Source organism: Aythya ferina (assembly GCF_964211825.1).
Source record: "Aythya ferina genome assembly, chromosome: 3".
In the NCBI taxonomy this organism is placed as follows: Eukaryota; Metazoa; Chordata; class Aves; order Anseriformes; family Anatidae; genus Aythya; species Aythya ferina.
The window spans coordinates 71039522-71054101 of NC_140298.1; the positions used below are offsets into that span (position 1 = coordinate 71039522).

The 14580-nt window shown below is 44.1% G+C and overlaps 2 protein-coding genes and 1 long non-coding RNA gene across 5 annotated transcripts in view; 2 read left to right on the forward strand and 1 right to left on the reverse strand.

Moving 5' to 3' along the window:
* The window catches only part of SNX3 (sorting nexin 3), a 13931-nt gene extending 5847 nt beyond the window's left edge, over nucleotides 1-8084 (reverse strand). Inside the window, exon 1 of the mRNA XM_084512605.1 lies at nucleotides 7851-8084. Coding sequence (XP_084368731.1) covers nucleotides 7851-8012 — 162 coding nt within the window. The 5' untranslated portion in view covers nucleotides 8013-8084. The remainder of the gene's footprint in view (nucleotides 1-7850) is intronic.
* LOC311433456 lies at nucleotides 5912-12140 on the forward strand. 2 transcript variants are annotated; one of them, XR_014690754.1, is made up of 5 exons: nucleotides 8250-8432; nucleotides 8961-9087; nucleotides 9423-9481; nucleotides 9693-9771; nucleotides 11343-12140. It is a non-coding gene; the product is annotated as an uncharacterized lncRNA (long non-coding RNA). The 2 variants fall into 2 exon arrangements; XR_014690753.1 differs by lacking the exons at nucleotides 8250-8432; nucleotides 8961-9087 and adding an exon at nucleotides 5912-6834.
* A 1256-nt stretch (nucleotides 12141-13396) lies between these two features.
* The window catches only part of AFG1L (AFG1 like ATPase), a 62686-nt gene continuing 61502 nt past the window's right edge, over nucleotides 13397-14580 (forward strand). For both annotated transcript variants that reach the window (XM_084512602.1, XM_084512603.1), the window contains exon 1: nucleotides 13397-13571. In XM_084512602.1, the coding sequence (XP_084368728.1) occupies nucleotides 13493-13571 (79 nt within the window). In that variant the 5' untranslated portion in view covers nucleotides 13397-13492. The remainder of the gene's footprint in view (nucleotides 13572-14580) is intronic.

Below are 14580 nucleotides of genomic sequence, written 5' to 3' on the forward strand. Positions count from 1 at the left end.
GCAGGCTTACAGGTACAATGTGAGGGTAGAAGTGCCAATTGAGCTCATTTTACCTTCTGCATTCCCTTTTGAACTTTTGACATCCTAGCCCAGCAAGAAGAAAAGGATGCTTAAGGGACTTGTTTTCCCTCTAAGGTTAAAAAAAAAAAAAAAAAAAAGAAAAAGCTTCTCCAGTTTTGACCATTTGTCCTTTGGTCTGGGTACGAGTTGAGAAGTTATCTGTTGGGATCGATTTCTTAACCCCATGTTTCTTAAAGCTCAAATTGCAGCAGCTCTCCTTCCTCTAGAAGTTAGTACTGATCCAGCAGCGTCCTTCAGGTATGCAGCTCTTAGTGGAGTTGTTTTATATTGCTTAGCAGGATTACCTGTTTACATTTTAAGTACCTATTTTTAACTCAGGATACAGCCACACCTGAAATTACTGTATGTTCCTCGTCCACTGCAAGATAATTACTCTGCTTGAGAAGACTTTCTTTGGTGAGGAAGGGTTTCTGCATGCCCTACCTCTATTTACCACACAGATTTCCAACAAGCAAGCCAGACAGCTGCTGAAGCATGCTGAATTTTGTCGAAGACAACACTGAGATGCCAACAGAAACTCTCAATTCCTGCTGTACTGTCAGCAGCAGGACCACGCAGCACCTTCACAGCTCTGGGTTGAGTTATTCTTGTTTAGTCACCGAGGAGCCAGTGGCTATTCTGAACAGTGTTAGCTCTGGGTTTGCCTGCTGGAACAGAGATGCCCACGAGGCACAAAACTTCAGGCGAGTTTCATTTTTTACACACCTTCCCTCACGCTCACTCAGCATTATCCTCAATTTTCTGGCCTGCTGATCTGCAAGCCCGTCATGAAGCTCACGATCCTGCTTGGCACAGCCCCGGATCAGAGTTCATTCAGCATAATCACTGTAGCAATTATGACTTCCACAGCGTAATAATTAATCTCCTTTTCATCAAAAACATTGTGGACGACTTCCTAGTCTGAAGTCACGCCTCTTAGCTTGAATGCAAGTCCTAAATCGGAAAGGACTGTGCGTTACCTGAGGTGTTAAGACAGGTGGGTCACTGGTCAGGACTAACCAAGATGACTTTAACTTACCTAGTTAAAGAACCAAAGATGACACCCAAACCCCTAACTCACCCCTGCATTTACCCACTCGGATGCCAAGCAAGTTTCTAGAATCAAGTCATTTGGCTAGCATTTAAACCAGTAGCAGGAAGCAGTAGCTGCCTCCAAAGAGATTTTAGGGCAAAACCTACATTTGTGTTATTGTAACATTCAAACTACAAGTCTAACTCCAAAGCTCAGGAGGTTCCCAATTCACCTTGGAAACAAATGAGTGTTCAAGACAGCAGCTTGGATGACCACAGATCACCCCGACAACTCCCAAAACTCCCCAGCTGCAGCCATCCAGGTCAGGTGGAGGCAAATTTGCTTAATTTCTTCATCTGCCAATGCAACGCTAAGCAGCAGCACCACATTGCCTGTGTCTCCCACTTTTAAGAGACTGAGAATAAAGCTGCGCTGTTGCCATAGCACCTACTTTGATGTTGTCTTTTCAAGTAGGTTATGGTAGCCTTGATACAACTCTATTTCCATTAAAATAGAGTGAAAGAAAGCACTCAGCTCACTTCTGATAGGAGTTTGCGGCCTTGACTCTCAGAAGCTAGATTCAAGCTTCTTACCACCTCTCCATACGAGCTGCAATCTTTGTCGAGGGACTGCACCCTTTGCTTACATTTACAGCCTGCCAGTGGGAGCTCCGGGGCCCTACAGCAAGTAGCATTCAGCGGGGAGAAAAAGATATTATGGTTTTCCTCACGCAAGAGCCTGCTGTCCTCTGGTACAGCAAAACAAGTCACCAGCAGCCCACTGTTATTGCAGACACCTTGCCCGTGGTTCGTTTCCTTCCAGACTTGGAATAAGCAGCTACCTCCTCACTTCCTAGAATTATATAAGGCAAAAACAAAAGCAAGCATGCTCCAGGCTTCAATCAGTACAAGTTTAGGTTTCTGCTGTGTACTTCAAAGGGAATATATAAGATTTTTAACATGTTTTCTAAAAATCAGTCATTTGATCGAAGTTGATTTCTACAACCTTCCCTTATTTCCACTTGGTGTCCAGGTCTACTGTAGGTACCCTGAATGCAGGAAAAAAAAAAAAAAAAAAAAAGCCACTGAAAGAAACCTGACCATATTTATAAGCTCAGATTTTTTAAAAAAATGCTGACTTAAGCTACATCAAGCTCTGCAGAGCTTCTCACTCCACAGCACTGAGACACAGACCTAGGATGGCTTCCAGCCTGAAGGCTAAAACAGTAAAATCCTAAACGTAATGCAACCAGGTAATTGCAAGAAGTAATTGCAAAGCAGGTTCTGGACAACTGAACTACAGCGTGCCCCAGTCAAAAGGCTCAAGGCAGGAAGGATAAGCCCTAAGATTAGATGAGAAAAACAGGTTGCTTAGTGATTTCTTATTCTGGAGGTTGCACGCTCAGAAGCCAAGGCTAAAAACAGCAGCCCACTTTAAAACAAACTAATTCAGGCAAAGGCTTTTACACCAGCCAGAATTAGCAAATCCAGGTAGTTATTTCAGGGTTTGCAAGCCTCCTCTGAAATATCAAGCATTCCTTTTATTCCTTTTGACTGTCCCTTTACTTTTACACAATTGCCAAGTAGAACTGCCCTATGCTCGGGGTTGGCCTACTGTAAGGCCAAGTGATTTATTTCTCAGTGAGAGTGACTGAATATTCAGTTGTTTCAGCACCATTAGCTCACAACTATCAATTATGGCCAAACGGGAAGGAAAAAAGCACAGTGAATTGGTGCTCTTGATGGTTTTTATTACAGAAGTTTAAGTGCTTTGTGAGCTACAGACTGTCTAGTATGATTATGTAAATGTAGAGATACAAGAAACAGATAATAGACCTCCTCCCATACTAGTTACCAGGAGATTTTTTTGGCTACTTAAGTAATACTCACATTTTCTTGGCTCCAAAAGTAATACTCACATCCTTAAGTGTCCACCTAACAGCTACAGAAAAGCTCCTGCTCAGTAATTTATCACCCTTAGGGGGTGCTGCAATTTAGGCCCATACAAAGAGTCCCTGAAACTTTATTTGCAGATACAGAAGTGGCTGAAAACCACAACATCCAGCTTCATTTTCCCTGAATTTCGGAGCAAAGCCGCTATGCATTTACGGTTCTACTTTCAAGACAGGTCATGAAGCCAACAAGCTGCTGCTATGAGCATCAGATCCTCCCACAACAGGAGTTGTGAGCTGGGTTCTCAAGAAAAAGTCACTGGAATAACGTGCTCATGGGGCTGTCCTTAGTTTGTGATATTTGTTTTTATAAGAAATATTGCCTGGATTTACAACAAATAATGTCAAGACCAGAAGATTAGGGCTTCTCCATCCTTCTCTCATCAGAAAGTTGCAGCAGCAACTTCAGACCGAGTGCTGTAGCTTCACGTGGCGTTGGGATTAGGTACTTGCTGAAAACAGCCTTCAGCAGAACAACAGGCACTGCAGTACCAAGTGGAAAAAAAAAAAAAAACTTTCAGGAAAGTACTTTCTCTACAGTTCAAAGCTCATAAGTCTGCTCCGTATTATTTATTTTGCCAGATGAAAAACAGGAGACCCCTGACTGCTCTAAAGTTCAAGCTGACACTTTTTTGGCAAGCTGGCTAAAAATAAAGATGTATCAAAAAAAAGCCCTCTGGCATCACATGCCTACCTGGATCACAGCCATCTGTCCCACAAAGATTAGCCATTGTGGTGCTTGATTTGGGCTGTTCAGCACTGCACCAGAGTGCACTCTTAATACATGACAATCAAGGCCAGCATTGTACGGGCAGAAAGAAAAAGGAGCCCGAGTCACCAGTTAAACTAATATACTAATAAGAAGTGCTATTCACAGGCTTGGTTATTTTACTTACACAGTAACAGACATCAACACCAAGCTGGTTCAGTACCTTCGGACTAGGTTCCTGAGTCTGGTTTAAACAAAAAAAAACTGTACAGGAAAATCAGCCACTCAGAGCTTATAGATGGAATAGAGTTGTGCATCTACTTTCCCTGCTTTAGATGTTTGTTTCATCCAGTAGGTGCCAGTTCTTGCTCTCCCTAGTTAGCATCCTGGGAATCTGCAAGCCTGTCGGATATCATTCTGAACTATTGCTCAAGGGAGCAGTTAACGTTTGCACAGATGCAGCACCTGCAGAACAGAAAGTCACCTGAACCGCTGCATCTTTGTTCTTTGAAGAGGACTCTGAACAGCCACAAGCATCCAGAGTAGTGCATTAAGAGAATAATTAGCTGCAGTCAGAACAGCCTTGCGGTGTGATGCAAGGTCTGCAGCACTACAGAGGATTCCTGCTGATGGTGCATCCCTGAGTCAGGGTTTAGTCATTACTCCGCCACAAGCTCCACAGACTGCAAAACTCAACAACGCTGAAGTGAACTATGTGCACCAGCAGGGGAGTCACCTCCTGGCTTTAGAAGTTTACAACTTTAACCCCTGCTGAAGACAAGGGCAGAAAGTTTGCTGCTGCTCCAGGACAAAGCATGTCAGAGACACACTCACCAGCCCAAGAGCACCGTGCGTAAGACAAGTGCTTTCTGAGCCAGTTATACTCAAAGCTCATTAAGCATCTTGCTCTGGATTGATTTGATCACAGAGCTGCTATCAGTATGCTGAAATGCAAATGCTGTATGGAGCAGCTAGGTCCTGAAAAAAAGAGGAGAACAGGCTTTTAGAAGTAGCTGAAGTTTAGCAGGACTTTGATTGACTTCCCCAATCCTTTGAGCCCGATACTATTCTTAACGCTGCGTGCGCTGCACAGCCTGCGCTCACTTCCTTCCCCACATCTGGCCTCCAGAGCCACGTACCCCGCAGGTCCCCAAAAGCCTTTCTGCAGAGCCGACCACTGCCTCGCAGAGCATGGGTTCCATCCAAAAAACGCACTGCACGTCTGGAAGCACAACAGCAAGGCGTTAGGTTTCGACACAAGACAAGCCACTGAACTGTGTAACCCCACCAAGCTGAGGTGTGCCCTTGGTGCTGAATTTAAGCACACTGATTAGAGGCGATTCGATAGCAGTGATCAGAATTAAGGAATCAAAAGGCTTTTTATTTGACCTCGCTTTAAGTGATGGAATTCAGCTATTTGGATTAGTAGCTCTTATAGATGCTTTATTTTAGTGCTGTCAGCTTGAGTGTTAGTGACTTCTCTACAAGTTCTCACCAATCATAAGTGGATAAATTTAACAAATGGAGAAAGCCCCTAGGTAATCTCTCTGCTTTGCCAACACTCACCAGTGTGCTCATCTCCTGTGGCACTGCTTTTACAGTGGGTGTATGGTTCTGTGGTGTCACCAATTGCTGGCTTCTAAAGCTTAAGCCTTGCCTCCTTAAAGGATTTAGCAACTGAAGCTCCTGCACAGAGCCCTGTTGACCCACTTACCAGGAATATCATCGCTCTCAACTGAGGTACAGGTCTGGTAATATCTGCAGGTGTGCTCTAAGATGGCAATGTAAGCTGCTGTTTGTTCTACTTTTGTTTCCTGGCATTCAGAAGGAAGGACTAGACTACAGTCCATAACTGTTAGTTCACATTTTTCCTTTAGAGGTAAGGGCAGGGAACTTCTTTGCTATGTTACTTCAGCAGACAATCTGCTTTTATCAGTTTTAACCATTGCACAAGCACCACATGGTGACCATCTAGGTGCCTTTAGATGACTCCTTCATTGAGTTTTGTTTGTCTAGAAGACACACTTTGAGCTTTATGCCCTATCTGCATTGTTCTCCTCTTCAGCACACCCTAAGCCTTCACACAAAAGATACCTTCAAATCAGCTCACTGCCTAGTGCTGCTGATGGAAAGCAAATCCTTAAGTACCCTGTGGAGAACATGACCCACTCAGATTTGCTATTTTAGCACCACACTTCAACAACAGGACGGTGTTTTCCATCATTTACCAATCCCAAACAAGACGTTTGCTTCTTACTGTCAAGCTGAAGCTGTGCCCAGCAGCTTTTGCTGGAGGTTTTCAATAGCTACGCAAAAAAAATCTTTAAACTTAAAAACAAATAATGAAAGAATCTGGCAAGTGACTGCCTGCGAAGTAAGCTGCCCCACTGGAGCCACTGCATAGGCATTTATTGGCACCACACATGGGGGAGTTGTCAAAGTATAACACATTTACAATATAGCATGTGTCTTTGTGCAGGCTGGTGAAAAAAAAAAACCTTTCCTCAGTACTGAAACACAGCTGACCTGCTTCTGTAGTAGCATGCAGCTCAGCAGCCTACTCGAGACATTTAGGCTCCCCATTAGGCTCTCTTCAAACCTGAGGTTGAAGAGCAGAGTGACCCAAGACCGCGAGCACAAGGTTGCTCCCCTTGTTGCCTTCCAAGCAGCAGGTATGCTTCAGCTGCAGCCCTGGCAGAAAGCTTTTGGGAAATGTCACAGTGCTTTACACAAGTACCTTTAGCAAGACATCAGTTATCACACATCAGTTCGAGAGTTCTCTTGCAAGCTCAGCCTTCCTAAGAGAAGTTAAACTTTGAGATGTGGACAAAGCAATAAAGATGGAATGACTTTTGAACCAACTTCAGAAGCACCACGACACTGGTGCAAGCCTAATTGCTTCAATGCAAACTCAAATCTGTGTCTTCTGTGACAGCATTTCTGTCTCTACGTGATCTCCAGGCACGACACAAGGCTGCCCAATGGCTTTTACCTGAATTTGTCAGGAGTTGAATCATCCATTCCTGCACTGCCTGACGTTTTAGCGTTGATCTAAACCCAAGCCTTCCAGATACGGCACAGGTAAGTCAATCCATCTGGTCAGATTTGTTCTGCTGCCATTACCAGCATAGCTGGGGAAGCTGGGAACATCAGCAGCTATTTTCTGTGACCACAACTAGCTGTGAAACCACAGAGATTAGTTGGTGGCTCCTGTCTTGTCACGCTTGAACAAGTAAATTGTGCTACAAGACCTGCCTTTTAGAAGAGGCAACGCTAGAGTAACTTCAGTTCAAGCTCTTCTCCCATGCTGACATTTGCCCTTTAGCCATATGGCCTGTGTTCTGCTGAGAAGCAAATATTTGACGCCAATTCAGACAGCAAACATCATTCGTGGTGTGCAGTACCTGCTCTGTAGCCTGTTCCAGCATACAGAAGCAAAACCCACTGCTACAATTTGTGATACCTGCGAGCACACAGATCGTGGAGGCACCGTGCACACAGCGGTGCACAACTGCAGAGAAAGCCGTGGTGTGCGACAGGAGGTAATGCTGCACGCAGGGCAGGCAGAGGAAGCAATGTTTATACAGCAAGCTGATTAGGAAGAAACACAGAGGAAGGTCACGGTATCATTAACGTGTTTGTTAAGGTCACTTCTAGATCTTCACCAGAACAGCAGTCCAGGATTTTCTACCCCAAACTGGACAGTCTGAGCCCACTTGCAGTCCAGTCCAGAAATCTGGTTTTGTTTTCATTTCCCCTGAAGGACGTCAGTTGGAATTACTTTTTTTTTTTTTTTTTTTTAATCCCAGCAAGCTCCACTTCATTCTCAAGGACATACCAGCGCTGTGGCCCTTATTTTCCATCACCTTTCTGGGCTCCCGCAGCCGCAAACACCCAGACGCGTGGAAGCCAAAGGCACCAGGGATTCAGGACACGAAGAGCTACACCCTGCTCGCTGCCAAGCGAACAGCGAGGGTCCCAATAACAGCAGCTTATTCACCTAACACCATTTGGCTAGCTCTGCCCTCAGTTTTGTGCTTTTTAACCCAGCCCAGCCCCAGCTGAGGGCTCCCACACGGACCCCCCCCCCCCCTCACCTTGACGCGGATCTCGTAGGTGGTGAAGCGGCCGCGGCCCACCCCCACGGTCTGCGGGTTGCCCACGTCGATCTCCAGGAAGTTGCTGGGCGGCCCGTAGGCGTCGTTCAGGTTCTGCGGCTTGCTGATCAGCCGACGGGTGTCCGCGATCGTCTCGGCCATGGCCGCCCCCCCGGCCCCCCTTTTCTTCCCCCCCCCCTACGGCCGCCCGCCTTCTTTGCTGCCCGCCCGCCTCTCTTCTCGCCCCTGCCCGGCAACGCGCACCCACGCCGCCGCCGGCGGATGCGCCCGCCGCCCGCGCGCGAGGCAGCCTGGGAGTGGTAGTCCTCGCGCCTTGCCCCCCCTCTGGCTGCGCCCGCCTTCCGAACTACAAGTCCCGGCGTCCCCTGCGGCTGGCAGAGCTTAGTTTCTCGGGCCCGCCCGCGGGCTGTGGGGTTTAAGCCAAAGAGGGGTTTTTTTAGGGAGATAGAACAAAAATAACGGGGAACTGTGAGGGGCAGCTCCTCGCCCGCCGGCATTAGCCTCTCCTTATGGCGGGGAGATCTAGGGTTGGTTGGTGTATTGGCCAGGAGCGTAGCAGAGGTCAAGTGCTGGGCCTGGCCCCATTGGGGTGCAGGGGAGCTTGGGGGGGGGGGGGGGAGTGGCGTCCTGAGGTAATTTGGGTAATTAATTAGCAGCGACACCTCAGTATCAAACGCACAACATTTGGTTTTCCCCCTCGCTGTCGTTGGGGTGCGCAATAAAAACGAAGTCCAAAAGCTCAAGCAAATAGTGTATTACTGTAAAGGAGACACTGCCAAAAGGAGTGGAAAGCTCGCCTTCTTGTTTCACCTAAAGCATCAATAAACATAAATCATGTTAACCCGCTGCTAATATTTCTAAGTGACCCTATCATTGTAGAGCCCTTCCAGATTGATTTTTATCTATTTATGTACATATCTGCTAACAGTGCCCCTACCCCTCCAATAAATAAGTATATATATAATTTTCCTATCTTCCTTATGAGAGAGTTCTAGTACACTCTATTTGACTACACTCAACTGCGATCCAGGTAAAACGAGCCCGTAGAAAAACTAGTTACAGTATTTTTTTCTATGAATTTGTGTCTAGGCAGTAGGCCAAGTGCCAGGTTTCCCACAAATCACACCCAGGAGACCCAAATTTACCATCCAGCAAGTTTCGTTAGGGGTTGACTATGATAATAAAAAGATAATCGAGAAGACGACGTGAACCCAAGGTACAAAAATAACCCATCCACATAACCAGAATGCAGTAGGTGGTTTGCTTGGTAACTTTTCTCCGGATTTCTTGCTCATCACTCCCCCAGTGTAATTCTCACCCTTACTAGTGCATCTTCCTTACTTCCTTTCTTTCTGCTAATAGCTGCCAACTCTTCACTTCATAATTACAAACAGAAATTAAGCTGACAGAGTTTTAAATAGCGGCAGCGAAAAGAAGCCTCACCTGAATTAGACTAGTTATTAAACTGGTTTTGCAGCAAGGCAAGAAGAACTCGTGAATCCTACTGAGATTACTTATGCACACATCTGCATGCACTTTTGTTTGTTGCAGAACCTCTGCTACCACATCTGACTGTGAACATGAAAATACAGCAGAGCACTGGTCCTATCGTAAGTATAATATATTGCCTGCGTAGTTTCATTTTCCATTCAAAAGAATTAAAAAGTGCCTAATATTGCACACTTGGGAAGTTGGTGAGCGTAAGATGAATATAATTTGTTCTCACGCCGAGTAAATACTATTAGCAGTCAGCCTTAAGCTGACTGCTTTTCTCACAGCATATTGTCTTAGCAGCATTGTTCTGTCTGCCTTTCCTAACAGAGACAACTGGTGGTGGAGAGCCAGATGGAGGCAAGTGACAGGGAGCGAACATTTTAGTGCCCATGTGTCAACAGTATTGGTAAGTAAGGAGGTTACAGTCGTTTGGTAAGGTCTCCCATCTCTCTTTTTCTGTTTGTTTGGTTGTTTTTTTTTTGCTTTCCCATGATCTTAACAGGATTCAGATAGAAATCCTCAGACCTGGCTAGCCCCACCATGAAAGCACGTATGCCACACTGGCTGGCTAACTAGGCAAAGAGGAGGGATTGAAGGTGCAGGGAAAATCAGAGTCCTGTGAGCTCCCTTGTTTCTTTCTGCCCCTCAGAGAATGTGTTCGTTTATTTTGAATCATGGTTCAGATTTCTTTTTGTCAACTATGAGATTTACACTCTCTTTAGTTGTTTCTGCTTGCTGCAGAAGTTCTTCTCTCAGGATGGAAAAGATGAGCATAAATTCAAAAAGAAAGTTTAATTCCTTGTCTGACATGAACTTTGAGTTAAATTTCAAATCTGAAGGGAGAGAGGTCAGCTGTGTTTGTCAGTCCAAAGATTATCTGCAAGAAATCAAGCATTCAGAGGAACAACCAGGAGGTTAGGTACTCGTGGATGTGTTACTACACATTATTTATTCAGCTATGACAAAAGATTTGCTGGCATAACTTCAAGTGGCGATACACCACAGTCTCCTGGCATGCATCCATAGAAGCAAGTATGAACATATGATTAATTCTTAAATTTGGTACAGTGATACTTCTTAATTAGTTTGTTGTTTGTTTTTAAAAGAAAAAAAAATACATTTAACTGGAAAGGAAACCAAATTGCTCTGTTATCCAGCTGGAATTCTCTGGCCTTGTGACAAGTGCCCAAGTTAACACATTTAGTCAAACACAGGCATATTTTGTCAAAATTTTTGAGGAATGCTGACTCAGGATAAAGCAAAAATAACATAAAATCATGAACTAATTATACTAATTTTGCAATGCTTTATGTGGAAAAATGACTTTCTGATCCCTGCACTAGCAGCCAGTGCTTTGAAGCACGGTCTTTGGATATCTTCATTAGTCCTTACCTGCCAGATAAGAATATTTAGTGTATAAATATAATTTGTAATATACACATAGATTAACTATTATATTCAATTCCTCTTCCCCCTTTTTACATGATATTATCCCTTTCTACAGGGATGATCTGCATATATACTTTTAGATTCTTTCGTCTTCAAAATGGCATCCACCTGCTTACAGCTCACAAGTATTTTCTGAACCCCTTGTTCCAAGAGCAGCTGTTTGAGCTGACTGAAATCCAAACTGTAAACAGACATGTAAAAATGGCTCCAAGTCCATAAATCTGAGAACATTTTTGCAGCTTAATTAATCAGATTAGTAACGCAGACTATTAATTGCGTATTTGTTTTCGTCAGAATAGATGAAGCTAAAATCAAGTTTATTCCAGAGTGTTTTGTAATAACTCCAGAAGAGTGGCTTTTGATGGAAACTCTGTTAATGAAAACAAGCCACAAAATCCATTTTCCTAGAGTAGGGTGAATGATCAGGCCTGCGTCTAAAGTACCTACATGTATGGGAGCCCAAGACATTCCTGTGGTGGGAACATCTTGGACCTTTGCAGGCAGGTAAACCCTGATCTGCCTCTGCAGGATTTCAGAGGAGGTCTGGAACAGATACAAAGAGGTCTGGAAGAGATACAAAGATCCTTGGACACATACTTCCTCATGCACACCTGTCTTTACAAAGGAGTGAAGTTCATACCTCCAGAGGCCAGAGGAGGCCTTTTATTATGCCCTTGTTTTTCTTTTTCCTATTGAGGACCACCTATACTGGCAGACTAATAATGCGGCTGGGTTAAACAGGCATCAATCTAATTTCTACACTGTTAAAACTTTGCTTTTCTGGAGGTGAATAAAGGGACAGAGATGGTGAATGAAGTGTACAAAGGTCCTCCAGAATGGATCTGTGTCAGTTACAAGCCATCAACCATAATAATCTATAGAAGTACTGTTCAAACTTGTGTTCTTTTAGGTTACCACCAAAATGTGATTTTGACAAATACAGATTCAGTTCCTGGGGTGTGCAATACAGTGAGTATATCATGGCATTTCAAAGTTTGTCACGTACAGAAGCATTGCAGAGAGTTTTTCAGTTAGGTAGAAGATGTCTGAACAGACAGACACAAATGGGAAGTTTTTATATGCTGTCTTGGATAACAAGGTTAAACAGAGAATCTGTTAAGAAAAAAAAAAAAGAAAAACAGTTACAATTTAAATAAATCAGATGTTTTTGCTGAAGATTATGCTGTCATTTTCTCCAATTATTCTTGACATTTCACCCAATCGTATTGTGATCCGAGTTAATAATGGAAGAAAAAGAACGGCTCTTGTTGCCTTGTTTATTCTTTGTTCTGAAGGAGATAAGCTGTTTATAAAGATATTTGTTATTTAAATCACTTTTACTGAAGTTGTTTGTTTCCTTGTCTGATATTCTAAAAATATTGCAACAATTGCAATGCATCTTTGAAATGTCTATTCACTTCACTATGATTTATACTGAAATTCATTCCTAAATGGGCACAGGTGTTGATAGCTGTAACGTGCTAGAATGAGTCAAAACCAATAAATGCCCAATAAAGGAAAGATGAAAGAAAATGCACTGAAAACAGCTCTTTTAAGATGTGATAAATTGGCATTTTAGTTCACTACTTAATTAAGTGTATAACATTGAAGATGTCTCTGGTGCAACTATGTATTTTAAAACAGCTGAACATGTTAGAAGATAACTTCAACCACTGTTAATGTTTTCAAGATCACAAACATTATTTTAAAAATCAGCAATACAATTCAGCATAATTTACTTTTGTTTGCAATGAGTTCTTTAGTGCTTTGATGTGATATTTTGCTATACTCTTATTAAAAAAAAAAGCAACTGTTGGATAGTGTTCTATAAAAATGACTCGTACACTTTCTCATGTTGTGCTGAAATTTAACTGTAGAATAAGTTATAGGCATTCTGATGTTGCAAAGCCAAAAATAAATGAAAGTCTTTCATTTGTGCTTTTACCACAAGAAGACATTATTAATCTGTTTCTTGTGCACTCAGTAGTTAACATCTATTGAAGCCACACACTTCAAAACACACTTTTAGGTGTGTTTCTGACAGGAATGGAGGAGGGCCAGCCAGCAAACAGGTAAATATTATGGTGAATGACTCCTGAATGCCAGTGCCCTTTCATGGGAGTGTATACTTCTTTTGCATTGTGTCTTTTGTGTTAAAACAAAAAAAAACAAACAAACAAACAAACAAAAAACAACAACTTTTTATATAAAGTCCAAATGCAAGTGGTTGGATGAGGTAGCCAGCTGCCTGCTCGCTTTCATGGAGCTCCCAAGGGCACCAAATGGGCAGCTGAGCTGCTTCTGCCAAGGAGAAGCCTTACAGTAGCTGACCCTACGAGGCTCTGTCAGCATCTAGGATGGGGATATCTGCTTTTAAGGTAATATATCTCGCAGCTGTTGTTTAAATATATGTTCACGTGCATAAAAGCGATTGTATAGCTGTGTGTAGAGGGGGATCTGCCTCTGACCAGGAATATTTCTCCGTTACATTTTACACATTTAAAGGGAAACAAATAACACAAACTAGAAGTCATAAATATATATATATATATAAAAAATAAAAAGACGTTAAGCTCTGAGAATTGCCCCCAGCGGCCTCCCCCCTCAGGCGCCTGCCCCGGGACTCCATTTCCCAGCGCTCCCCGCTGCCCCCCCCCTCCACCCCCAGCGCCGAGAAGATGGCGGCGCCCGTGTCGCCCTTGGTTACTGCGCGCTGCCTGCTGCGGGCTCGGGCGCGGGCCGCCGCCGTGAGGAGAGGTCGGTGCCGCCGGCCCCGCCGGGGCAGGGAGGGCGACAGCAGGGGCTCGGCGACCGGGGGTGGGCAGGAGGGAGCTGGGATGGAGGGCACGGGGCGAGGGGGGCTTCTCCGAGAGGGGTTGTGTCGGTAACGGGAGCCGCCGGGGGAGCGGAGCGGAGAGAGGATGAGGGGGAATGGGTTTAAGGTAAAAGAGGGGAAATTGTTCGCGCTGAGGGTGGTGAGGGACTGGCACAGGCTGCCCAGAGGAGCTGTGGGTGCCCCAGCCCTGGAGGTGCTCAAGGCCAGGCTGGATGGGGCTCTGGGCAGCCTGGGCTGGGGGGAGATGTCCCTGCTTCTTCATGCCTTTTCTTCAATTAAAAGATTTCACAAGTAATATTTGTGCAAAGCTGCAGTTTTCCTCACAAGATTACACATCCTTCATCGCTAGCTGAGGTTGTTAATTGGGCTGTGCATGGAAACAGTACAAAAAATCGTATTTTCATAATAATAGTAACACAGATATCTATGGAAAAAATCAGAATTCTACTTCTGCTGAAACATTCATGTTTCTCAAGAAGTTTAAATAGTGAATATATATTCATATATTAGTGAATGGACTGTAAGAAGGCTAAATAAGGGTTAAGTGGTTCAGCTAAGGTCACATGAGGCAAAGACGAGAGAGAGGACAGCCTCAGTCCTTGCTCTGGTGTCCTAGTGGCAAGCTGCCTTTGCTGATTTGATCTGCTCATTTCGGCAGCTGTATATTGAAGAATAGCTGTATATTGAAGGATTTCTAAAAGTTGCCTTCTATTGCAGCACCCCCCGTCCCCAAGGGTGACATTAGTTTAGCGGCAGTTCTTCAACAAGTATTAACTGGAAGTATTTTCTGTCTCTTAAGGCTAATAGCGATTAACCACTACAGCAAAATATCATAGGAAGTGGTTAATTCTCTATCTCTTGCGTCTTTGCAATGTATTTTCTTCAAAATGTGCTGTAATCAAACACAGTTTCTGAGTGTAGGGGTAATTA